The sequence below is a fragment of the Ursus maritimus genome, unplaced genomic scaffold (genome assembly GCF_017311325.1).
Source record: "Ursus maritimus isolate PB19 unplaced genomic scaffold, ASM1731132v1 scaffold_14, whole genome shotgun sequence".
In the NCBI taxonomy this organism is placed as follows: domain Eukaryota; kingdom Metazoa; phylum Chordata; class Mammalia; order Carnivora; family Ursidae; genus Ursus; species Ursus maritimus.
In genome coordinates this window covers 62,580,400-62,606,424 of record NW_024423786.1, presented here as the reverse complement: position 1 = coordinate 62,606,424, position 26,025 = coordinate 62,580,400, and the positions used below count along the sequence as shown (strand labels likewise).

The following is a 26,025-nucleotide window of genomic DNA, read 5'->3' as shown; positions in this document are numbered from 1 at the left end:
ATTCTGCATTTCTTTGTATCACCGCAATGTCAAAAATAATAATAATAATAATATGGGAAGGGGGAGTAGAAAAAGAAAACAAAGCAAAGCAAGTAGAAAAAAGATTCTGAGCACACCGGGGCATGCCGAACGCTGCTGACTACAACACAAACTCCTCCATATTCGTCTACAAAGGCTCACAGCACAGAGGATGGAACGGAGGCTTACAACATCAAAAGAAGTAAGCTCCCAACATACGGCTTTCAAGTCCATGATCCGATCTCTCAGCGCCTTTGCACAGGACACAGGCGTGATCCCTACAGGCGGGGCTGAGGAAATAGGCCAGGCCAATGAGGCGCAGAAGTGTGAAACCAATAGGACAACGTCCACCCTCACCCTGGGTCACTGTCCAGCTCTGTCTCTGCCCTCCAGGTACCCCGGCGCTGTGCTGCCACCAATAACCCCCAGCTATGAGCTCCGACACTGAGATGGCCGTTTTTGGGGAGGCTGCTCCGTACCTCCGAAAGTCTGAAAAGGAGCGCATTGAGGCCCAGAATAGGCCGTTTGATGCCAAGAATTCTGTCTTTGTGGTGGACGCTAAGGAGTCCTACGTGAAAAGTACAGTGCAGAGCAGGGAAGGGGGAAAAGTGACAGTGAAGACCGATGCCGGGGCTGTAAGTAACACAGAGGAGGGTGGGAAGGCATAACTGATCCTTTTCTGCTACTCAGCTGATTTGCACTGGCTCCTTTTCTAAACAGACTGTCACAGTTAAGGAAGATCAAGTCTTCTCCATGAACCCTCCCAAGTACGACAAGATTGAGGACATGGCCATGATGACCCACCTGCACGAGCCCGCGGTGCTGTACAACCTCAAAGAGCGTTACGCAGCCTGGATGATCTATGTGAGCGCCCCCTTTTTTCTTCTCACTTTTCACTAACTTCAGTCCATGAACTATGTTAGCCAAACCCAATTAAAGACTAGTTTCCGATTTGGTTACTACAATTTTAAGACTAATACTTGGTCAGTGTTGTGAATTCTGATGTATTTGACACGGTGCATGTGACAAGCCACCTACTTCGTGCTGAATTCGTGGGCAGACGGAAGGAAACATACTGTGTAGGGCCCGAGTGGGCGGGAGGCAGCCAGGGAATGAGATCCTCCAGCCTTGGGAGAACTGACACAGTGACTTGGGTCCCTCTCACTTGGCACATAAAGCAGTATTTCCAAGGCAGATGAATGAGGTGACTGCAGACAGAGCAACCTTGTCATTTCCCACAGACCTACTCGGGCCTCTTCTGCGTCACCGTGAACCCCTACAAGTGGCTGCCGGTGTACAACCCCGAGGTGGTGGCCGCCTACCGAGGCAAGAAGCGCCAGGAGGCCCCGCCCCACATCTTCTCCATCTCCGACAACGCCTACCAGTTCATGCTGACGGGTGAGTGGGTCCATAATTACAACCTGTAGAGCCATTTATGAAGCACATGTACAGTGATAACGTAGAAGACACAGGCGGGACTTGGAGAATAAAATGTCCAGCACAAACATAACAGTAATAATAATAGTATAACAATAGTAATCCAATATGATTAGTAGTAGTATAATATAATAAAATTGGGGAAATATATTTAAAATCAAAGGGACCAGGGGTGCCTGGATGGCTCAGTCCGCTGGGAGTCTGACTCTTGGTTTTAGCTCAGATTGTGATCTCAGGATCTTGGAGCCGAGCCCTGAGTCACACTCCACACTCAGTGTGGAGTCTTCTAGAGATTCCTTCCTCCCCCGACTCCCTCTCCTTCTGATCCTCCCACCCCCTACGCACANNNNCTCTTTCTCTAAAATAAATAAAATCTTTAAAAAAAAAAGAATAAAATGGACCAGTTCCAAAAGCATAGAGAATTTTGCTTAGATTTCTATGCTACAATCCAAACTAATGCTAATTCCAGATCAAAATTAACCAAATTTAGGAATGAACTATGCATTTTAATTATAGCTAGTGTATCACCTCTCCTAAAAAGTAAGCTTTGAAAGCTCAGAGTACAAGTTATCCCAATTACTACACAAAACTCTGAACTGGCCGTTAATAACATGATTTTGAACTATGAACCAAGCGACTAAGTGGAGCATGGAGCTAGTACTCATTGATACTGATAAATTCCCATGCGTAGTACGGTGAAACAGTGCACTCATTACATATTCTGTCACACCAAAGGTAACAGGAGTGTAACACACTGACTAATCAGCCCATTTTTTGCTACTTATTTTAAAAATATTGTGAAAAAAGCAAAGTAACAATTGACAAAGGTTTTGTGTGTGTGTGTGTGAGTGGGGAGCTTTAAAGGAAGATTTTGAGTTTATGAAACTTACATGCTAAGTATATTTTTCAACATTATCTCCGATTTCTCTTTCACAGATCGTGAGAACCAGTCGATCCTGATTACGTATGTAGATTTCACGCCTTTCTTTCTATTGAATTTTGATCATTGTAGTGATTACTTAGATTCTGACTTCTTCCTCTGTGTGGACTCGACAGCGGAGAATCCGGTGCAGGGAAGACCGTGAACACCAAGCGTGTCATCCAGTACTTTGCGACAATTGCAATTACTGGAGAGAAGAAAAAAGAGGAACCTACTCCTGGCAAAATGCAGGTGGGTATAATATTCATCCCAGGATGGAAGAAATCCTAGGCTTGTAAAAACTGGGCTAAGGTACTTCAGAGCCATGGCAACCAATTGCAAGTGATGACAAAATTTGGAAGACAACCCTTGGGAGGGCTGTGAGAAGAGAAGTGCTGCCAGGTGCAATAGATAGAAGTTCTCACAACCATTTATTAGGAAGGAAGCAATGGGCTTGAGGAATACAGAAATCAAGACCATGTCACTAGAGTACCCCCTCCCCCAATTTGTCTTCCTTCTACTCACTTTAGTAAGCCCCGCTCACAAACTCCCTCTTTCCCAAATAAATAAATCTTTTTTAAAAAAATGTGTTAAGAAAGAAATAAAGAAAGAGAAAGCCAGCCGGCCTTACCCAAAATTTATAGAATACTGAGAAGGGGGAAGGGAGGCAGGGGACGAAGCTGATGGAAAGTTATTTCAGGAGACTGCAACTCACCCTTTCTGTGGGTCTCTTTATCTGTCTTGTTCATTTCTCTTAAGGGGACCCTTGAAGATCAAATCATCAGTGCCAACCCGCTCCTGGAGGCTTTTGGCAATGCCAAGACCGTGAGGAATGACAACTCCTCTCGCTTTGTAAGTCTCCAGGTCTTCCTTCACACGTGAGGGTCAGCACGGACACTTCTGTGCATGTGGTCTCAGTATCTTTCCCATCTGTTTGGTCCAGAGCTAAAGAGAATATTTGTCTGCCTTTGAATATGTACAAAAAGTCTTCCTTTGCCTTTTTAAGGGTAAATTCATCAGGATCCATTTTGGGGCAACAGGCAAACTGGCTTCTGCCGATATTGAAACATGTAAGTTAATGAATATTAGTGATTAAAAATACTTTTCTTTGGGGCTATATACTGCAAATCTTGTTATCTATGTGGTGTGAACTTTTCAAATGCTTAATTTTCCACTGTGGCCTCTGAAGTGTGCTCAATCTGACCTTCTAGATCTGCTGGAGAAGTCCCGTGTTACTTTCCAACTAAAGGCTGAAAGAAGCTACCACATATTTTATCAAATCATGTCCAACAAGAAACCAGAGCTTATTGGTAAGAAGTATCTGTGATTTTTTTTCTACCAAGGAAGAATAAAAGCCCTTTATTCTAAGAAGTCCCTCTAAAATGCTTTTGATGACCAAAGTAATTCTGTCTATACTTGTTCTTTCTCACGTGTACAGAAATGCTTCTGATCACCACCAACCCATATGACTTTGCCTTTGTCAGTCAAGGTGAAATTACAGTGCCCAGCATTGATGACCAGGAAGAACTGCTAGCCACAGATGTAAGTTAACAGGTGCAGAACAGGAAGAAGCAAACTCATTTTGCAGTATACAACACTCCCCTCTACAGAGTCAACAGCATTAGCAGAAAGACAATAAATAGGCAATATTGCCTTTCAGGCTTCCTTACTCTTGGAATTAAATTACAGAATATTTCAATGCCTGCCCCCCACCCTATATATCAGAAAGCTTTAAATGTCTGTAATAAATGTTACGTCTTAGGCATTCCTTGGCTAGTTGGCTTTTTTTTTTCCTCATTGGTCCTTTGGGTCGATTTTTGTACTCCAATAGTGATGTTTCTCTTATTTTATATCAGACCCTACATCCAATAACCTGGGAAAAGGACCTACAACATTTTTAGGTTTTTTTATAACAGAACATGATTATTTCCAGTTCCTCTATAGTCAGATGTAAACACAAATTTTGTTTCAAATGTCACTCTGGGGGCTAACAGTATTCCCCTCCCCCCTCTATGAAGCATTTGAAGAAATGGATTCTCTAACCTCAAAAAATTCTCTTTTTGGCCTCTGCGAGTCTTTACTTTTATTTTTGGAATTATAAATTCTTTCTCTCTCCTCTTTTTTTTTAAAGGATCATTACTCTTTGGCTTCTTTTCTTTATACATATACTTTATACATAGTTCATGGTTTTTTTCGCTTTTCTGAACAGTCAACCTTCTTTGATTATTCTTTACTTTAATACCGGTGGGAATATCCCAACATTCCCAAGATGGGATTAAGAGTTGCTTACAAAAAACCTCTTCTCTTAAAATATAATTTTCAAAAAGTCTATAAACTGTGTGCCTTCATCTAATAAATATCAGCTTTTACCGGCTTTACCTCATTATTATTCATATGCCCAAAAGGGTTAGGGAGTTGAGAAATAACCTCTAGTGTTGGAGGTTAAAAAAAAAAACACTGTAGTCTTGCTCCAAGACTTTATTAATATCTAGGCATTTTAAATAGGTCGAGTCAGTGAGCTGGAACTGAGGGTAAATAATCTGGAGAAAGAGTTACATAAGCAAACTCCCCCTGCCTTGTCTGATGCCTGCCTCCACTGCATAAGCCTTTGCAAAGCCTAGCATGGGCAACTAAGAAGGTGATCAAAATCTAATAGAGAAAAATGACACAACAATACTTCAATAAAAGAAGTTCTTTTCATAAATGTCTCTTCCCTGCATGAGTAACGATCAGGTGAAGTTCACTGCCAGGACTCTCACTGCTGCCGAGCTGTGACCTGATACCAGAGAGGGAAAAACTCAAGGGCCACTGCTCTTCCCCTCTTCCCAACCGCATCCATCATATCCGGGGAGGCAGGCTACGATGAGGCGAGGACAACATAGGAGGAAAAGGAGCAAACAGATTTATGAAGCAAAGGAAACCCATGAGATAAGAAACCTGTGGAGCAAGGCCTGGCTAATGTGGAGAAATAGGAAGAGTGTTGGCCTTGGCATCCAAAGCCAAGGCTCTGAGTCTTAGCTAGCTGAGTGTGGACAGGTCACATAAGATCTTCACTGTCCACATGACTCAGTGGGAAACTGACACACACCTACTGATGCTGCTTTGTGGAATAAAGTGCCAAAGAACAGGACCTTTTGAAAACAGCAAAGTGTTAGTCAAGACATCATGAGAAGGCGGGGAGGCAGGCCCCAGTGTCCTGAGGGCGTCTGCCATGGTGATGACTGGGAACTGATTTAAATTCAACTCTTTCCACAGAGTGCTGTAGACATCCTGGGTTTCAGCACTGACGAAAAGGCGGCTATCTACAAGCTCACGGGGGCCGTGATGCATTATGGGAACATGAAGTTCAAGCAGAAGCAGCGGGAGGAGCAGGCTGAGCCGGATGGCACCGAAGGTACCGCCCCCTGCTCACATCTTTCAGTTGACAGAGCTGACACGATCAGGTCCTCGAGGGCAGAGGCCAAGTTTTCACTTTCTTCACCTATCTGATGGCGGGGAGAAGTATAAGAGGACAGAAATAACACACTGCATGTTTTACAGGACTGACATTTGTGGAGGTGTGATTTCTGCCCATTCCAATTTTCACTGACTTACTGTAAGCTAGTATTTACGATCTGATTAAGACCTTTTTTATTCCGGTCAATAATTTACGTGCCCACATGCACTGTAAGAAAAAAAACAGATCAGAATTTTCCTGTCACTCCTCCTCTAGGTTAGAATTTTTCAAATTATTTTTATCTGTGGTCTGCTTTAGCTATATTTTAAGTATCGCACGGAGCATCAATTCCCCATGTTCCAAATTATCCTCTCAAAAAAAATGACTAAAATTAGCGTGACAAATGGTTTTGTCACATTTGCACATATTCCTCTTCAAGCAAAACGTTTTTTTCTCTGTCATTACCCTTCACACCTTAAACTGTCTAAGCTGTGGTCAGTTTCACCATTCTCACCTCGTTCATGCAGTTGCTGACAAGGCGGCCTATCTCCAGAGCCTGAACTCCGCTGACCTGCTCAAAGCCCTCTGCTACCCCAGGGTCAAAGTCGGCAATGAGTACGTCACCAAAGGCCAGACTGTGCAGCAGGTAAGCATGACTTAAACCCATGATTTGTTTGAGCCACCAGAGACCTAAGGCTCCATCACTGTGTTCGATTCGAAACCAAACTACCACTGTTCCTGAAGGTATACAACGCGGTGGGCGCTCTGGCCAAGGCCATCTACGAGAAGATGTTTCTGTGGATGGTCACCCGCATCAACCAGCAGCTGGACACCAAGCAGCCCAGACAGTACTTCATCGGGGTCTTGGACATCGCCGGCTTTGAGATCTTTGATGTGAGTAATGAGCTGACAGAAAATAAGCAAATGCAAATTCCCAGTCATTTGATCCAGCTTGTTAGAGCATTCAAAATTATCATTACAAAAAGTACAAAATGGAATTTGTGGGAAAGAAAGGTCCCTGAAGAGATGTGAAACAAGTAAATTAGTATAAAGAGGAAAAGAGAGAGCATTTTATTCTTTCAAGTCTAGAAGTCTCAGAGAATGGTCTGTGAAAGGTTAATAAATATTCAACATCTATCCTGGATCCAAATGGAAACGCTTTCTTAAATTACTCTAAGGAAATATTTAAAAGAGGTCCTTATTTAACAGCATTTGGCCTAATGATTTCATGCAAAGAGCATAGTACTCGAGGAGTCATGACATTTAGAATCATGTCATATGGTAAAAAAACAATCTGAACATTTGTAATTTAATAAACCAAAATACCTTAAATGCAGAAGAAACACTTAAGTCATGAGTAACTCCCTATATTTCTCTTTTCCTATAGTTCAACAGCCTGGAGCAGCTGTGCATCAACTTCACCAACGAGAAGCTGCAACAGTTCTTCAACCACCACATGTTCGTGCTGGAGCAGGAGGAGTACAAGAAGGAGGGCATCGAGTGGACGTTCATCGACTTCGGGATGGACCTGGCCGCCTGCATCGAGCTCATCGAGAAGGTCCGTAAGACTTTTCAAGCCTTCAGGACATGAAAAACAAATTGTCCGCCTCCTCACGCTTAACTGCAATCCCCATTCTCAAAGAACAAGCAGTGGTGTTTGACAACAGGCTCGTGTACTCTGATCAGTTGTCTGGTGTGTCTCAAGGATGTGTTGTTACTCGTGAATAGTTTTTCATAGAAAAATGACTGCAGTGCTACAAACCTGTACACAGACACAGGGATGCACATTTCTCCCTCTTATAGCTTCACTCTCCCTCACGTGCACAGGAGAAAGGAATGAAATTGCAGCTAGTCCTCTGAGTACTGTCATCGATCCCGGCGATTCCATGACGGTGTGTCATGCACGGATCATCCTTCATGGCTATCAGGGCAGGATGGAAGGTAGCTCTTCAGTAGTTGCAGGCATTAAGACTCTATAACTACTGAATAAACACCAAACCTCTATACAGTCTTCCCTGGAAAATGAACCCGGATTTTCCTCTATCAGGTGGGGCAATAATTCTATCAGTGTTGAACATGTTAAAACTCATCAAAGCAATCATTAAACACTTTCAAATGTGTATTGGGAACTCATCGTGTACCTACAGATACCAATGAAGTATATGGCTACACGTGAACACTACCCTAAGCAGTGGGAAAGGAAAAGCAAACACAACTGCCTTCTATGAAAACTTCAGACACTCATGCTAAAATTCATAAAAATATGAAAGATGAGAGTGCCACACCAGACTAGGTCTACCCAATTTGAGGAAAACAATTTTAATTTGGTGATACACTATCTCTGCTATTCATGAAAATGACACGGTACTCAGTTCCTGGAACACCGAAACAGTTTTGGGGAGACAATTTGTGACTGAAGCAAAATCATCGACACTGGGTTTTCTATCAGTCTTTCCTATCAAACTTGCCACTGAAAGGAGTCAACCTGCTTACAAAGCAAAAACAAATTATCATCACTTAACTCCGCCATGGGGGGAACATAGTTCAGAGTACAAAGGGTTCTAATGATACAACACAAGACGCTCTTTCCTCCTGGGAATGGATAATTTTTAATCATTATCTGTATTTCTCTCCTCTTCATACTTTTGTCTTGTCTGGATTTGAGGTAAGGAAGTTACATTGTCAGGACGGAAGAAAGTATTTAGATCTATACATTTACGGGATAAAGAATTCAGCTTTGAAATGGTAGTTTTGGAATTTAATTTTATACTCTGAACATAAAAATTGACAAATGGCACATATGGGCTTCTTTTATTTTTTTTTTAACAGAGTCTTTCTAGCAAACATATGTACCATATGTCCATGGTACATGATTGCTTCACATCTCAGTAGCAGAGAAGAGGCAATAAAGTAGGGTCATGCTTATTTAATTTCTTATCATCCCTTCTTCTGGAACATTTTCAGGTTTCCACCAAGAACATAAAGTATTGGAGCATATTTTTCTGAGGAACTCATTATTATTATTATCCCTTTTTTCCTACTCTCAGCCCATGGGGATCTTCTCCATCCTGGAAGAGGAGTGCATGTTCCCCAAGGCCACAGACACCTCCTTCAAGAACAAGCTCTATGAGCAGCACCTTGGGAAGTCGGCCAACTTCCAGAAGCCCAAGCCTGCCAAAGGCAAGGCCGAGGCACACTTCTCTCTGGTCCACTATGCTGGCACTGTGGACTACAACATCGCCGGCTGGCTCGACAAGAACAAGGACCCCCTGAACGAGACCGTGGTTGGGCTGTACCAGAAGTCTGGAATGAAGACCCTGGCTCTTCTCTTTGCTGGGGGACAAAGTGCTGAAGCAGGTCATTCTTAATGTCATTAGTACGTTCACAGAGTGAATTGAACTATACAATATAGACTTAATAAAAGGAAGTGTATTTAGTGTGCTATGGTCTTACGGTCATAAGCTTTCAGAGCTGAAATGACACTATGGATCATTTTGTCCATGGCCTCATTTCACCAATGAGAAACACAAACTCAGAGGCTAAGTGACTTGCTCAAGATCATACAGTTCATTTCTACTATTTTAATAGTATTGGTCCCTTCAAGGATTCAGCTAAGCTGGAGATGAGGAAATCCTTTGTCGAGGCACTAGTGCTTGAGGAACTGAAATTCTGTTCTCCTAAGTCCTCTAAGACCAGATGTGCAGGTAACAGTACAGAAGCATAAGCAAACAGGAAGTGGGACCTCCCTGCAGGTTAGTAGAGGCTCACCCACCTGGTAGCAAGCACACAACTTTACCTGTTCTCTGGGACCTCTGTGCACTAAGGCGGCAGTACTACTCTGTCTCCTGGGCACTTCCTTCAGGGGACACACATTGCTAATTTGGAGGAGAGGAATCCCATCCCTTCCCCCACATCTACCCTTTTCATCCACAGTTCTTTTACTGTTGTTGTTTTCTTGAATACCTATAAATGTGAGCCAATGCTTCCATTTTCCTAATCTATAGTCAGCAGAAAGACACAGAAAGAAAAACAGGAATGATACAAGTGAACAAGTGCAAATTTAAATTCCAGAAGGAATTTTGGCAGTCCTTGTACCTATGGATAGTACTTCCGAAGCTGTTGCAAATAGTTTTAATTTTTCTATTTTATTTTTCAGAAAGTGGAGGTGGAAAAAAAGGTGCCAAAAAGAAGGGTTCTTCTTTCCAGACAGTGTCAGCCCTTTTCAGGGTACAGTATATTCTTGAATGCCAAAAGATTACTTCTGTAACAAAATTAAATTATCATAACTTTTTAAAACTTTTTAAAGGAGATCTACGGTGAAACTGAATAAAAGCAGTGTTGTACAAAGGAAAATGAAAAACATGTTAGGAGAAATTTAACCAAAAGAAAACCCACAATGTGGGTTCAAACTTTACAATAAATGAACCAGTTACCCTTAAAACTCCAAATCTAAAAGATCTAGAGCGGAACACATTTCACATGAAATCAAACCCTCTCTTAAAAGCAACCACTGTCATCAGTTACATTTACTTTATTCGTGAAATGGGGCACATTCACTACAGATCATTGACAGGGACTCTCATGCAACGAAAAGTGACTGCATAACTTTGAATATGGTTTCCAGGAGAATTTGAATAAGCTGATGACCAACCTGAGGAGCACTCACCCCCACTTTGTACGGTGCATCATCCCCAATGAAACCAAGACTCCAGGTAAGACCCATCTGATACCCAAACAACTCCAGGCTGTTTGCTTGAGACCATGAAGTAAGGCATGTGTATTCTGCCTTTTAGGGGCCATGGAGCATGAACTTGTCCTGCACCAGCTGCGGTGTAACGGGGTGCTGGAGGGGATCCGCATCTGCAGGAAGGGGTTCCCAAGCAGGATCCTTTATGCAGACTTCAAACAGAGGTTTGTGTCTCATTATTCCTCCCTTTCAAAGTGCTAGCCTAGAGCAGTATCCCCACGCAGCTCAAACATCTTTTAACTTTTCCTTGAAAACTGAAATGCAATCATTTGAAAGGTGATCATAAAAGAATGAAGGCTTGCTTTATATTACCAGAAGTTTTTAAACATATTTTCCCAAGGTTCACCTAAAGCACTGTTGGATTATTTTAATGGAATTTGTTTTCTCCAAAACTCAGTCTATCATTTTTTCAATGATAGCTACTAACAGTTCCAGTAAGAAGAAAAACCACACTTTTATATTCTTTGCATTCTGATAGATACAAGGTTCTAAATGCGAGTGCCATCCCAGAGGGTCAGTTCATTGACAGTAAGAAGGCTTCTGAGAAACTTCTAGGGTCTATTGACATCGACCACAACCAGTACAAATTTGGTCATACCAAGGTACCATCAACCTAAATATCTATCATCATTTCATTACCTTTGGACTTTCTCACAAGTGGAAATAACATATTTAGCTTGTTCTTTGGCAAGGTTTTCTTTAAAGCTGGCCTGCTGGGAACTCTAGAGGAGATGAGAGATGAAAAGCTGGCTCAACTCATCACACGCACCCAAGCTGTGTGCAGAGGGTACCTGATGAGGGTGGAATTCAAGAAGATGATGGAGAGGAGGTGAGGGACCAAGTCCAAGTCCTCATTCTCTGCGTTGTCATGGTTGAATCCGACACAGTCATTACTTCTGTTGAGTGATGGTCACTGTCCACACTGTTCCTTATTTGCGTCTTTGTTCTTTTCTACAGAGAGTCCATCTTCTGCATCCAGTACAACGTCCGTGCGTTCATGAACGTCAAGCACTGGCCCTGGATGAAGCTATATTTCAAGATCAAGCCCCTCCTCAAGAGTGCGGAGACAGAAAAGGAGATGGCCACCATGAAGGAAGAGTTTGAGAAGACCAAAGAAGAGCTGGCTAAGTCAGAGGCAAAAAGGAAAGAGCTTGAAGAGAAGATGGTAGCTTTGATGCAAGAGAAAAATGACCTGCAGCTCCAAGTTCAATCTGTGAGTGTCATCCACTGCACAGCTCAGACACTTCTTATCCACCACACACTGTGGGAGTGGATATGAAAAGGTTTCAGCTTAAGGTTTTTGAATGAATGGTTTCCACTAAAACATGTGCTGTAATTGTCTGTCGTTCAAAAATACTAAGACTCAGACCTAAAGAAACAACAGCTGCAAAGTCATCAATTATGCTGTGTATGTTCCTACGCACATTCATACGCAGTATGATCAACAGTGAGCACAGTCATAAAGATGTCCACAGATATTTTCCTTCCTTAATAGAACCTTCTCTTCGATGAAACTGTTCTTTGCTTAGTGAATATCTGTGTACATAAACAGAAGTTGTGTTGTTCTTACAAGGTCAGCGAAAAGGCTAAATTAACTAACCCCCTCCAACGTGAGGAAACAGAGTCCTAGAATTAATACGTGACTTTTCCAAAGTAACACTGGGACAGATTTTACCAAAAGGCTAGTTTCCCTGATCTGACCTTCCACACACGGATAGCTGGAGGAAATCTGTTATTATAATCAGTGCATTAAAATTACTAACATTTTGGGGCGCCTGGGTGGCACAGCGGTTAAGCGTCTGCCTTCGGCTCAGGGCATGATCCCAGTGTTGTGGGATCGAGCCCCACATCAGGCTCCTCTGCTATGAGCCTGCTTCTTCCTCTCCCACTCCCCCTGCTTGTGTTCCCTCTCTCGTGGGCTGTCTCTATCTCTGTGGAATAAATAAATAAAATCTTTAAAAAAAAATAAAAATAAATAAAATAAAATAAAATTACTAACATTTTGTCCATTAGACTTTTTAAAAGTTGGCCTATGTGTTGACCAAACCGGTTGAATCACTGAAGTATCCACCTTTTAATAAATTATCGTGTGTTTGCAGATACAGCTTAGACAGGTGAAATTGTTTCATTTCTCCCGTTAGGAAGCAGATGGCTTGGCTGATGCAGAGGAAAGATGTGATCAACTGATAAAAACCAAAATCCAGCTGGAGGCCAAGATCAAGGAGCTAACTGAAAGAGCAGAGGAAGAGGAGGAGATCAACGCCGAGCTAACGGCCAAGAAAAGGAAACTGGAGGATGAGTGTTCAGAGCTCAAGAAAGACATCGATGACCTTGAACTGACCCTGGCCAAGGTTGAAAAAGAGAAGCATGCCACAGAGAACAAGGTACCATCATGATCCATTTTAGAGTGTCTACAAGTGCTAGCTTGTTACTGAAGTATTTTAATAAAAAGATTAATCCTATAGTCACTGAATATAAAAGGAAAGTACTGTCACATTTATGTCATCTCTTTAGTCTTCACCATTTCTATTTACCTTGACCTTTATCCCCCATACTTTTCAGTGAGGTGAGCCTGACTTAGCATCTTGTCTCCATTTTCCATCTCAGACTGACCCTGTCCTAAGCTTGTTTTTCATCAAGATGATAGATGTCACTAACATTTCTATAATCTGTTCAAATCTAAGGTGAAAAACCTCACGGAAGAGATGGCAGGCCTGGATGAAACCATCGCAAAGCTGACCAAGGAGAAGAAGGCCCTCCAAGAGGCCCACCAGCAGACCCTGGATGACCTGCAGGCAGAAGAGGACAAAGTCAACACCCTGACCAAGGCTAAAACCAAGCTAGAGCAGCAAGTGGATGATGTAAGTGTGAAAAATACAGTATTTCCTCTCAATATTACAAAAAAAAAAAAAGTTGTGACATGCAATTGTCTATAATGCTCACAAGCCTTTCACTGTGGCTTTGAAAATAATAATTAAAATTCCCATGCTGATTGGTGTATCTTTTAAAATTCTCCTGTGTATCTTTGATGGCTAGTAACATATGGCTCAGTGCCTTAGGACTGAAATAAATAAAGACCACTATATATTTAGCTTGAAGGATCTCTGGAACAAGCAAAGAAAATCCGAATGGATCTAGAAAGAGCAAAGAGGAAACTAGAGGGTGACCTAAAACTGGCCCAGGAATCCACGATGGATGTAGAAAATGACAAGCAGCAACTCGATGAAAAATTCAAAAAGTGAGTAACCTGCTTGTTGTCTGTCAATTCAGGTGAAATAGATGTTTTAAAGATCTCTAAAATATTACTTCAGAGCACACAAGGGAAAAAAGACATCTTTGATTTTTTTATTTAACGAAAATCGTACGTTACTGACTTGTAAAAACATGTACTACTCATGTCCTCAACACAGCAGTATAAAGACATTCCACCCTACCTGGGAAAGAAAACTGGTAAGAGAATTGATGGAGAGCTTATGCATTGCTCCCCTAACAGGAAAGAGTTTGAAATGAGCAATCTGCAAAGCAAGATTGAAGACGAGCAGGCCCTCGCAATGCAGCTACAGAAGAAGATCAAGGAATTACAGGTGAGTCGGACCCCCCACCTCTTCTGCTCATTCCAGGAATCACAACGGCCAGGAGCTGGCATTCACGTTGCTGTGTCACCCCCAGGCCCGCATCGAGGAGCTGGAGGAGGAAATCGAGGCAGAGCGGGCCTCCCGGGCCAAAGCAGAGAAGCAGCGCTCTGACCTCTCCCGGGAACTGGAGGAGATCAGCGAGCGCCTGGAGGAAGCCGGCGGGGCCACTTCCGCCCAGATCGAGATGAACAAGAAGCGCGAGGCCGAGTTCCAGAAAATGCGCCGGGACCTGGAGGAGGCCACCCTGCAGCACGAAGCCACAGCGGCCACCCTGAGGAAGAAGCACGCAGACAGCGTGGCCGAGCTCAGGGAGCAGATCGACAACCTGCAGAGGGTCAAGCAGAAGCTGGAGAAGGAGAAGAGCGAGTTGAAGATGGAGATCGATGACCTCGCCAGTAACATGGAGACAGTCTCCAAAGCCAAGGTTTTTATGAACTTGTCCCCTTTTCATTTTATTCACAATGATTCAAAATGATAGAGTTTATATATGAATATATCTAATCTAATTGTACAAACTTTAAATGTTATTTTATTTATTTTAAATTCCATTAATTAATGTTATTATTAGTTTCAGAGGTAGAGTTTAATGTTTCATCAGTCTTATAGAACACCCAATGCTCATTACATCACGTGCCCTCCTTAATGTCCACCACCCAGTTATTCCATCTGCCACCCCCTCCCCTCCAGGCACCTTCAGTTTGTTTCCTATGATTAAGAGACTCTTACAGTTTGTCTCCCTCTCTGATTTCATGTTGTTTTATTTTTCCCTACCTTCCCCCATGATCCTCTGTTTCTTAAATTCCACATAGGAGCAAGATCATATGGTAATTCTCTTTCTCTGATTGACTTATTTCACCTAGCATAATACCATCTACTTCCAACCACGTCATTGCAAATGGCAAGATTTCAATTTTTTGATGGCTGAGTAGTATTCCATTTTGTGTGTGTGTGTACACCACATCTTTATCCATTCATCTGTCAATAGACATCTGGGTTCTTTCCATAGTTTGGCTATTGTGGACATTGCTGCTATAATGTTATCTCACTTTAAAATTATTCCTGTTATGCTTATTAAGCATCACTATATTGAAATGAATCATTCCAGTCTTCCTATGTGATTTGTAGAAATCACATTAACTTTTGTCACTATGACCATGAAAGAATGCAATTCCAGAAAAAAAAATTCTCTAAAAACCATACTCCACATGATGCAGAATGTAAGTGATGTTCATGTGTTCCAAAGACAACAATCTAGTTTTCATAACCATTTATTTATTCATGTAGCCCAAATTATGTGTCTCTACATTCAAGGTACCGTGCAGGGCTCTGGAGTGGATGGAAAAGAATATACAATTGAGCTCCTTTCCACAAGTAGTTATCTCCAAAACCAGACTTCAAATAAAAACGTATCATCTTTCCCTGTTTTCTACTTCCCACCACAGGGAAACCTCGAGAAAACGTGCCGCACCCTGGAGGACCAGCTTAGTGAAGTGAAAATGAAGGAAGAGGAACAACAACGCCTCATCAATGAGCTGTCAGCCCAGAAGGCTCGTTTACACACAGAATCAGGTCAGTGGGCGCACGCAGCCAGCACGCAGAGAGCCAACGAACGAAAGGCGAGCCTCCACTTGTGAACACCTCTTGAACACCCATCATTTAAGCCACACATGCCCATTTATCATTCATTTGTCATTCTTTCTCCTTTTTATTGGGAAATGGTAAAAAGGATGATTATAAGCTATAACTGGAAGAAAATTAAGCTTCCTGGGCTGAGGAGATTTTGGCTGCCTCAGCATTACTCAAAAAAAAAAGAGAAAAAAAGAAAAGAAAAGAAAAAGAAAGAAAATTGTAAAATATCAAAGAAAGCTTACATTTTTGAAAAAGCAAGAAACAACCCTTTCAACCACACCAAAGTTTTTGAGCTGTTCTTTTCATCATGGAGTAAGAAGAGTTCTAATGTTATCGCATTCTTTAAATCAGTCTTCATCTAGACGACAGAACTAAATCATTCATGTTTTGTCTTTCACAGGTGAATTTTCACGACAGCTAGATGAGAAAGAAGCTCTGGTGTCTCAGCTATCACGAGGCAAACAAGCATTTACACAACAGATTGAGGAATTAAAGAGGCAGCTGGAAGAGGAGTCTAAGGTGAGAATTCTCTAATTGAGACTTTCAATCACTTGAACTTTGCAGCATGACACACTATTAAACTTCACTTACGGAATATCAATGACCAGAACATAAATGTACAATGCACACTTTTTGGTTGGTCCAGGCCAAGAACGCCTTGGCCCACGCCCTGCAATCAGCCCGCCATGACTGTGACCTGCTACGGGAACAGTATGAGGAGGAGCAGGAGGCAAAGGCAGAGCTGCAGAGGTCAATGTCCAAGGCCAACAGCGAGGTCGCGCAGTGGAGGACCAAATATGAGACAGATGCCATTCAGCGTACGGAGGAGCTGGAGGAGGCCAAGTACGGGCTCTTAATGATGGAGGTAGAAAGAAAAGTTTAAAAGCAGTGAAGGAAAAATAATAAAAAGAAGGACTATTTCAGGCATGAAGATAGGAGGAAAATTTCAGCCTATCTGATTATACAGTGGTGGAAACCACCATCTTCTCCTTACGGACCAGTCATGTCCACTGAAGAATGGGCCAAGACCACAGCTCTCCCTGCATTTTGGTCTATTAAAAAAATATCTGAAATTTCTTTCCACCAAAATGAATTAAAAATTATCACCATACCCTTTATGAATTAAGTAGAATTAATTCCCTTCAATATAAGGAAAAGTGGAGGCAGTGAGACTATCTGGTACATTATTATGAATATTACAATTAACAATAGTCAGTTTATCCCTATCTAGAAGTTCAGAATAAGACTATCATACTCTGTCATTTAACTAACAACCAGTATCAATAAACTGATTCACTACTTACACACACTTATGGAATAAAACTCATCGAGTGACACATGGAAGAAAAATAATCATTATGTTCTCCCAGTGAAGGAAGCTTCTCTAAATTGCATTTATCTCAGTAGTTGCTAGAATTAAACAGAATGAGGGGATTTGGCAAGCATTTGCAGAGGGAACACTCCAGATAAGTGTTAGCTGGTGAAGAAAGCAGTAAGACTTTGGAGGGTATTTGGGAAATAAAATTCTGGAATAATATTTGCTGTCTGGGGCAGAAGACCCAGAAAGTTCGTGATTAATCATATGACCTCATACACGTCACTTTGGGCCACAATTTCATTTATGAAGAGGACCAAAAATGTTAAAAAATGCTTAATGACACTATCCAGTGGTAGAATGCTTTGGTGATACACTTCCAGTTCACGGCTGTCATGTCCTCATATTGTTCACTCAGCTGATGTGGGGAGGGCTGTGGTCTTGCCCGTTCTTCAATGGACAGGCACTGGTCTGTAAGGAAAAGATGGTGGTTTCCACCACTGTATAACCAGATAGGCTCATTCATTCTCTCTCTCTCTCTGTCTCTCTTTCTCTCATGCATGCACACACCACCACCACCATGCATACAAAAAGGCCTCGTGAATATGTTTAATAACCCAACATAAAGATAAGAATTCACTAGGGAAAACCAAAGAGACAAAATGGTAAAGTTTAGAAAACTTTAACACTTTGTGACAGAGAAGCAAACAGTCTTGGGGAAAACACCCTTTCCTAGTCAGGAGCTTTACAAAGTTCACTGTGGTAGCTCTGAATCTGTTCTTGGTCACTCGCACTGACCAACGTTTCAGGAAGAAGCTGGCCCAGCGTCTGCAGGATGCTGAGGAACATGTGGAGGCCGTGAATTCCAAATGTGCTTCTCTAGAAAAGACGAAGCAGCGGCTCCAGAATGAGGTGGAGGACCTCATGCTGGACGTGGAGAGATCTAACGCCGCCTGTGCCACCCTGGACAAGAAGCAGAGGAACTTTGACAAGGTGGCCCACGATGACCAGCTTCCTGGGGGAAAGTGGCCTGATTCTTCATTACAGCGGCTTAGTTCTGATGTACTTCCAGGTCCTGGCGGAGTGGAAACAGAAGTATGAGGAAACTCAGGCTGAACTTGAGGCCTCCCAGAAGGAGGCCCGCACGCTCAGCACCGAGCTATTCAAGGTCAAGAATGCCTACGAGGAATCCCTGGATCACCTTGAAACCCTGAAGCGAGAGAACAAGAACTTACAGCGTGAGTCTCTGTAACCATTCTACCTCAAACATGGTGGGGAGACATCTTTGCAAGTTTTCACTTTTCTCAACTCAATGTGGTTATTTTATTATTAACCTATAGAGGAGATTTCGGACCTGACGGAGCAGATTGCAGAGGGGGGAAAGCATATCCATGAATTGGAGAAAGTGAAGAAACAAATAGATCAAGAGAAGAGTGAACTACAGGCTGCTCTGGAGGAAGCAGAGGTACGTGCTCTGTGTGCTCACTTATGCATTATAAATAAACGGAAAAATAATAGCAACTGAGAGCAGCTATCATGCTGCAGAGTTGCAGGGGATAACCCGTGTAATTCAGTGAGAAACACTGAATTGTTCCTTGGGAATGCAGAACAAAGAAGCTAAATTAAGATGTATGAAAGTTTGTGCATTTTCTTAATGCCTTCTTCAAGAAATCATCATATTGTGCCAAACAAACAACAACAAGCTCTTTAGGTGACGACCCAGAAAACACCATCAAAAAGACGTGACCGCCAACTGACTGTCCCCCTATCCTAGGAATACAGGTTCTGCTTGCCTTTCCCGCTCCCAGAGGCTGCTCCAAAGACCTAGCCTTGAGACAGTGGTGGGGTGTTGAGAACACCTACATGGTATATGTGACTAAATCTACTTAAGGCTTCTTTGTAAACTTTTAAAATTTGGAGGGCGGATGCAGGGATCCATTCGTCTTCCCGCCACAAGCCTCTCACGTAGTTCCCTTTGCTCTTATTAAGCTGCCACCAGCAAGCTGGAGCAGCCTGCCTCTTCCTTTGGTCTTCTCCTTGCCCTCCAAGTACAGGCGCCAGTCTCAGATTACACCAGGGAAGATCCCGAGAGGGTCGTGAGCCAAGAGTAATCTAAATGTTGTTTTTTAAAAAGGGATCGCTTGAGCACGAAGAGGGCAAAATCCTTCGCATCCAGCTTGAGTTAAACCAGGTGAAATCTGAGATTGACCGGAAAATTGCGGAAAAAGATGAAGAAATCGATCAGCTGAAAAGAAACCACATCAGAGTGGTGGAGTCGATGCAGAGCACCCTGGATGCTGAGATCAGGAGCAGGAATGATGCCATCAGAGTCAAGAAGAAGATGGAGGGAGACCTCAATGAGATGGAAATCCAGCTGAACCACGCCAACCGCCAGGCTGCAGAGGCCATAAGGAATCTAAGAAACACACAAGGAATACTGAAGGTACATCGAGATAAACACACATGGTGTCATGCGGTCTGGGTGTTAACTGTAATTTATATGCCATAGATCTAAATAACATGGTAATCAGTTGAAAATTTTACATACACAGCTAAAGAACAGCTTCCATCTGGAAAGTCTAAGACAAAGCTCACTTTGTCAACTGAAGAGAAGACACTGCACAAATCACTTCATTTCTATAATATATATAAAAGTATACATGTATATTTTTTAAATATACACATCTGTACTTGTTTAATATATATAAAACAACATCATTAGACTAGCTCATCTCTGAGGATGCTTTCTTGATCCAACATTTTGTAGCTTTAGCCATGGTTATTTTTTTATGATTTAGGATCTAAAATATAACATCCTATTCTTTTGAGTGGATTTGCTACCTTAGGCTACAAAGAATTTGCCATTAAAGGGACTTGCAGATTTTCCCCCTCTAATCATACTCTAAGTTACTGAGAACAAAGTGTGTACATGACCCAAATGTGTACTCACTTAATGGAAGCATGAGGAAGAGTGGTTGCCTCTTTGTGTGTAGGACACTCAGCTACATTTGGACGATGCCATCAGAGGCCAAGATGACCTTAAAGAGCAGCTGGCCATGGTGGAGCGCAGAGCCAACCTGCTGCAGGCTGAGATTGAAGAGCTAAGGGCATCCTTGGAGCAGACCGAGAGGAGCAGGAAGGTGGCAGAGCAAGAGCTTCTGGATGCCAGTGAGCGTGTGCAACTCTTGCACACCCAGGTGAGGAGCAGGGCTCTGGATGAGCAAATGCATTCCCTGACGTTGAAGATAATTTGAGGGGATAAGCTTGTTTATAAAGTAAGGAGTAAAGTAACCTTGGCAAGGGTCCTTTCCTGAAGTTCTGGAAAATGTGTACTACACTAAGACGTACGAGGGCCTAGCCAGTTCATGGGTGTATTTATGGGCTGACATTATCATGTTGTTTGAAGAAATTTAGAGTTCTAGAAACTTTCATAAAAAAGCACAGGCGGCCATCTACTAATAACCATAGATATGACACCGGGGGCCATCTTGTCTTTTGCAACTCTAAGCTGCAAACAGATAAGCAAATAAAACAGAGAAAAAAGAATAAGCCACCAAGTTATTTTTATGTACCCTGTATGCATATGAAGCTAACTACATGAAAGAAACTCTTCAGCTCAAATTCAGAGGCCATCAATACTGCTACTCAGCATTTGTTGTTTATAACGCACACGCTAAATAGATGGAGGTATATCCTCACAAGGCTAATAAGGAGCCATTACAGTACGCATTTATTGCCATGAAAAGATGTTCACAAACATGAAAAGAGCAACTTAAAAATAATATATAAAGCATGATCATTCTTGTTAAAAAATATATAGGAAACATCCAGAAGGATAAACAAAGTGTTACCAATGGTTATCTCTGGATACTGAGAGTATAATAATTATTCTTTACCTCTTATTTTGCTAATTTGTATATTCTATTTTTTACAATAAACATATATTACTATATACTTTTAAAACATTGCAATATAAGGGAATAGCCATCATGGAAATGTTAAAATCACATACTACAAATAATTTTAAATTCAAATTAAAATACAACATTTTTCTTCCTCATTTTTAGTATCCTTGAACTGGTTACATATTTCAAGTACTATCAACTTTCCAAAACGTAACAGATTCTTGGATCTTTTTTGTACCGAAAATGATGCTACTTATGCCCTTTAAATATAACGTCAACCAAACATGAATGAACAAATAAAAATTAATAATCCATTTTCCATGAGCTGTGTGGTGCTACATGGTACAGCATTTTAAATTTTTTCTTGGGTCAGGATTGTGCTTCAGGCTTACAAGCAACCGCTGATAATAGTCGAACATCTTGATATCAAAAATCAAATTTTACCTGGAAGAATTTCAGAAAACGTTCATTAACAGAATTATGAATAAAAAGAAGAGAGGGCATAACTTAGAATCAACTTTTGATTTGTTGTTTATTCTGAATTTTTCCTGGGTCAAGAATTTTTGCCTATATACACTAGTCAAAATGACAATGTAAGTAGAATATAATTAAATGTGCTTCCCTTTCTTTTTTTTATTAATTTGAAACAGAACACGAGCCTTATCAACACCAAGAAGAAGCTGGAGACAGACATTTCCCAGATCCAGGGAGAGATGGAGGACATTGTCCAGGAAGCCCGCAACGCAGAGGAGAAGGCCAAGAAGGCCATCACTGACGTGAGCAGAGTGCAGCACAGTGGTGGTCAAACTTGAATATTGATGTGCTCGCTCAGCTCTCTCAATGGGTTTTGCTTTACTGCTCACCAGGCAGCCATGATGGCCGAGGAGCTGAAGAAGGAGCAGGACACCAGCGCCCACCTGGAGCGCATGAAGAAGAACATGGAGCAGACGGTGAAGGACCTGCAGCACCGTCTGGACGAGGCTGAGCAGCTGGCCCTGAAGGGCGGGAAGAAGCAGATCCAGAAACTGGAGGCCAGAGTGGGTCTCCATCACTTCATTCAATTCCTGACCTGCTCATATAGCTATTTACAGCCAAATTGCTAAAAGCCTTTGTTCTCTTCCAGGTGAGGGAGCTTGAAAATGAGGTTGAAAATGAACAGAAACGCAATGTTGAGGCTGTCAAGGGTCTTCGCAAACATGAGAGGAGAGTGAAGGAACTCACTTACCAGGTGACCCACCTTTCCATATTTCTCAGGCCTACTGTTCTCAAGAAAATAAAAATAATGAGTCGTTTTCAAATAACACCACTATGTGCTACCTCTTTCATTTCAGACTGAGGAGGATCGCAAGAACGTTCTCAGGCTGCAGGACTTGGTGGACAAATTACAAACCAAAGTTAAAGCTTACAAGAGACAAGCTGAAGAGGCCGTGAGTAGCTTCACAATGAGAGAGAAAAGTTCAGGAGAAGCCCCAAGTTTTGTGGAGCCTAGAGTTTATAGAATTTCAGAGTCTTTCTTTAAGGCAAAAAAAAGTACAGAATTAGAAAATGAATATTTGGAATGAAAAAATTTTACCAGTAATTACTGGAGCCTTAGAGATTCAGGTGCATTTCTCCTGAGACCTCTTTAAGCAATTTTCCAGACATGTTAGTATAGAAATGTTTTTTGGTTACAACCCACTTCCCTCCCTATCTAGAACACTCCACCACTCCCAGAAATCTCCAGCACTCACAGGGGCTGCATGAATGAGGGCTCTCAAGTCTAAGCTCTGTTAAATGACTTCACAATAAATCCATCAGAATATTTCTTTTTCATTTGGCTCCTTTCTCATCTTATCATCCCTCTCATCCTGTTAATTCAGAAACTTCCCTTAAGGTTCTCTGCACCCAATACTATCACCATGCCTCCTTTCTAAAGTTTGTCTCGTAGATGTGGATTCCTGCTACTCTGATCTCCCTGTTGTCATTGTAGCATCTTAAGTTTGCCAGGAAAAGAATCAAGTGAGAGAGACTGAGCAGGGGGCACTGTAAGCCCACTCATTCAGAGGGGACTATGTGGGATGCCTCACCCCCAATTAAGTACATGACCAAATAGCAGAACCTTTTGCTTTCTCATTTATGAAGTAAATCCAGTAGCTGCTTCTAGTAACAGAGGCAGTGAGAGTCAGAAAATGTCAACTTTTCTCGTTCTCTGAAATGCGTTTCTTTTCTCAGGAGGAACAATCCAACGTCAACCTTGCCAAGTTTCGCAAGATCCAGCACGAACTGGAGGAGGCCGAGGAACGGGCTGACATTGCCGAGTCCCAGGTCAACAAGCTGAGGGTGAAGAGCCGGGAGGTTCAGACGAAAGTCATAAGTGAAGAGTAATTCATTCTTATGCTGAAAGGTGACCAAAGAAATGTGCAAAATGTGAAGTTCTTTGTCACTGTCGCATGTCACTGTAACATCAAGGCAATAAAATCTGCAGAGAATTTTCCCATCTAAAAATGCATGTCTCTCTTAATTCCAAGTTCCATAGTGCTATGAGAACTAACTCGTTTCTTCGACACTTGTGAAGCTCCTAACTGTGCAATCACATGATGATGACAAGAATGAGTGTGGTCAGTGAACCAATGTTCATAGAAGGCAAAAGAAATTCATTTCTCTGAGAGAATACAAAGGTGGTTAGTGCACCCCCAAATCCACTCAACCAATTCTACTGAGAACCAAGTGTGTGTACAGAAATGGGCACCAGGGATAGGAAAGTTGTCCCTGCCTTTGAGGAGCTCAAGCCAGCAGGAGAGACAGCAATTCAAACAGCTCCTAGAAGATGAGTAGACAGTTATCAGGTGAAAGAGAAATGGAACTGGTCATTCTAAGAGGAGAAAACAAGCATGAGATTTCAGAGTAGTTTGAGCATAGGCCCCACGAGCAAGGTCCTCAGATGAGGCCAAAGACAGAAGGGAAGGCCTGCCTATGAAGGCAACGGCCTCCTGCGTGGTGCTAAGGAATTAGGATATGCACGGACCTGGTCAGATTTCATGAGAAAGACCACTGACCCATCTCTGCCAGTAGCACAGAGGACGGAGAAGGACAGGAAAGACCAGAGCCTGGAGACTGCTGAGGCTACGAAAATGGTCCAGATTAGAGGTGAGAGTGACGGCAACGAACAAGAATGCAGAATGCAAGCAGGCTTCTGATACTGGTCCAAGGAAAGGACCGGAAGAGCACTGAGGAGAAGTAAACCAGTTTCACGGCCTTCAAACCTCCCAGTTACCTTATGATTATGTGTTTTATTTCCTTTTGCGGGAAATTCTCTTCCTCTGAATCTCTCCAAGAAAAGGCACAGAACTTCTTAGATAATTCTTAATTTTTACATACAAGTCTACTTAACAAGCCCAAGGAACCTGATTTTTCTCAGTACCATACCTATTTTAAGGAGGAATCCGAAAGGGAATTTATTTATGAATATCAATAGGAATGTGACTGAGATTATACCATAGCAATTGCCAGAGTGGTCTTTTCTTTGATACTTTTTTAAAGCTTACCATTTGGCTTCACTGTGTAGATATTTTCAAAATAAGATCACAGAATCCCAATCTATTCTTTTATAGTGGTGGATACCCCTTCCTAACAAGGCAGCTGCTTCGAGGAATCTCCTTCCCCAGTGTGGGAATCCTAATTAGTAATGAGAAGCCTCCTTCATGAGAAGAGGATTTAAGAGGGGTGAAAAATAATTAATAAGGAATATTTAACCTAGGCCATGATGAAGACTAATGAAATATTCTGCCAAGGGCAGGCATTTATTATCAAATTTTAATTAAACTCTGTAGAGTTAACCTATTGACCTCAAAAGCACAGGCCAATTGCTTTATTATTCTGTCTCCTAACTATTTAAATAATTGCTTATGTAGAGAGTTGGGAGTGGATTTCATTATGTACGGGTCGATTATCCTGGGGTCCCTGATTAAAGCAGCAAGGACTTAGAGTCACAGAAACTCTGATTAATATTCTTCCTCATCTTCCTCACAGATTAGATGATTTATAGACTTATTTCCTTCTCTCTCACAACAAAGCCACACATGAAAATCCAGAAATGCTTGTAATACTCTTGTCTTTCCTTTCACTGAAATGAGGGACCATTGAGATATGGGAAGTGTTCATAACCTACTGATGCTGGATATGAGGACCCAAATGGGGTGCACGCAGGGAGGAGGGAGGAGGCAGGATGCAGAAGACTGTCTCTGAGAACATCTCTGAATTAGGAGCAAGAGGGAGTTTATGTTTGACTCCTCCCAGACAGTAACACTAGGACTTACTGTGATGGGGAGAAACTGAGACTGGAAGGAGACTATGGGCTGTCGCAAAGGGCAACCTTGAGATAACCTATAGATAAACCAACCTGAAGTATACAAGTAAGGAACTAGGCAGAGATGGCCATGCCCTAGTATTTTTGGTATCCAGCCAGGCATCGTTACACTAATAAAATCTAAGAATCTGTAATAAGGCCAGATTCTTTATCTTCTAAAAACTTCAAGACCATTGTTACTGAAAGCAAATACTGGTACCATTCACATACTGATACTTGAAAATACCATGAATCTTTTTCCTTAACTCAATTTATAACCAAACAGATATCAAGAGCAAAAGAAATCTCAAGATCCCTCTCCTCTGAAACATTACCCCCTTCTCTTTTATATGTAAATCTCCCACTATGAGACTGAAATCTTAAGCATCCTGAAGGATGTTTACTTTATTTAACCTCCTATTAAATTCCTAGTAATTATACTAATTTCCACTAACACCCTAGCTAGCATTACTGGATAATCAGCTGAGAAAGCATCTAAAGAAAGAGGTCTCTTGAGCTGTGCCTGAAGGGAGGGAAGGGGGGAGATGTAAAAAAATGCCTCTACAAAAGCCATTTGCCTACACTGAGGCCTGACTCTGGGTATCAAGACACCCGGCACCCTTCCTCACGGCTAGGGATTACGTGAGCCTCCACATCAGG

At 42.0% G+C, this 26,025-nt stretch overlaps 1 protein-coding gene across 2 annotated transcripts; it reads left to right on the top strand.

The window, feature by feature from the left end:
* The first annotated feature begins 449 nt into the window (after nt 1-449).
* On the top strand, nt 450-23,405 carry LOC103660400 (myosin-4). 2 transcript variants are annotated; one of them, XM_040630040.1, is made up of 38 exons: nt 450-653; nt 739-882; nt 1,260-1,416; nt 2,392-2,419; nt 2,512-2,619; nt 3,130-3,226; nt 3,381-3,444; nt 3,586-3,684; nt 3,813-3,916; nt 5,630-5,768; nt 6,338-6,456; nt 6,555-6,704; nt 7,198-7,368; nt 8,858-9,167; nt 9,967-10,037; nt 10,435-10,522; nt 10,604-10,721; nt 11,036-11,159; nt 11,250-11,386; nt 11,515-11,770; nt 12,699-12,941; nt 13,242-13,418; nt 13,650-13,795; nt 14,051-14,141; nt 14,227-14,616; nt 15,635-15,761; nt 16,222-16,340; nt 16,468-16,664; nt 17,946-18,129; nt 18,209-18,374; nt 18,477-18,601; nt 19,271-19,579; nt 20,130-20,333; nt 21,692-21,817; nt 21,908-22,078; nt 22,165-22,269; nt 22,373-22,468; nt 23,253-23,405. In XM_040630040.1, exons 1-38 carry the CDS (start codon nt 450-452, stop codon nt 23,403-23,405), a joined length of 5,817 nt encoding a protein of 1,938 aa, XP_040485974.1. The 2 variants fall into 2 exon arrangements, with proteins under 2 accessions (XP_040485974.1, XP_008686239.2); XM_008688017.2 differs by having other exon boundaries at nt 2,512-2,626; nt 3,134-3,226.
* The last annotated feature ends 2,620 nt before the right edge of the window (nt 23,406-26,025 follow it).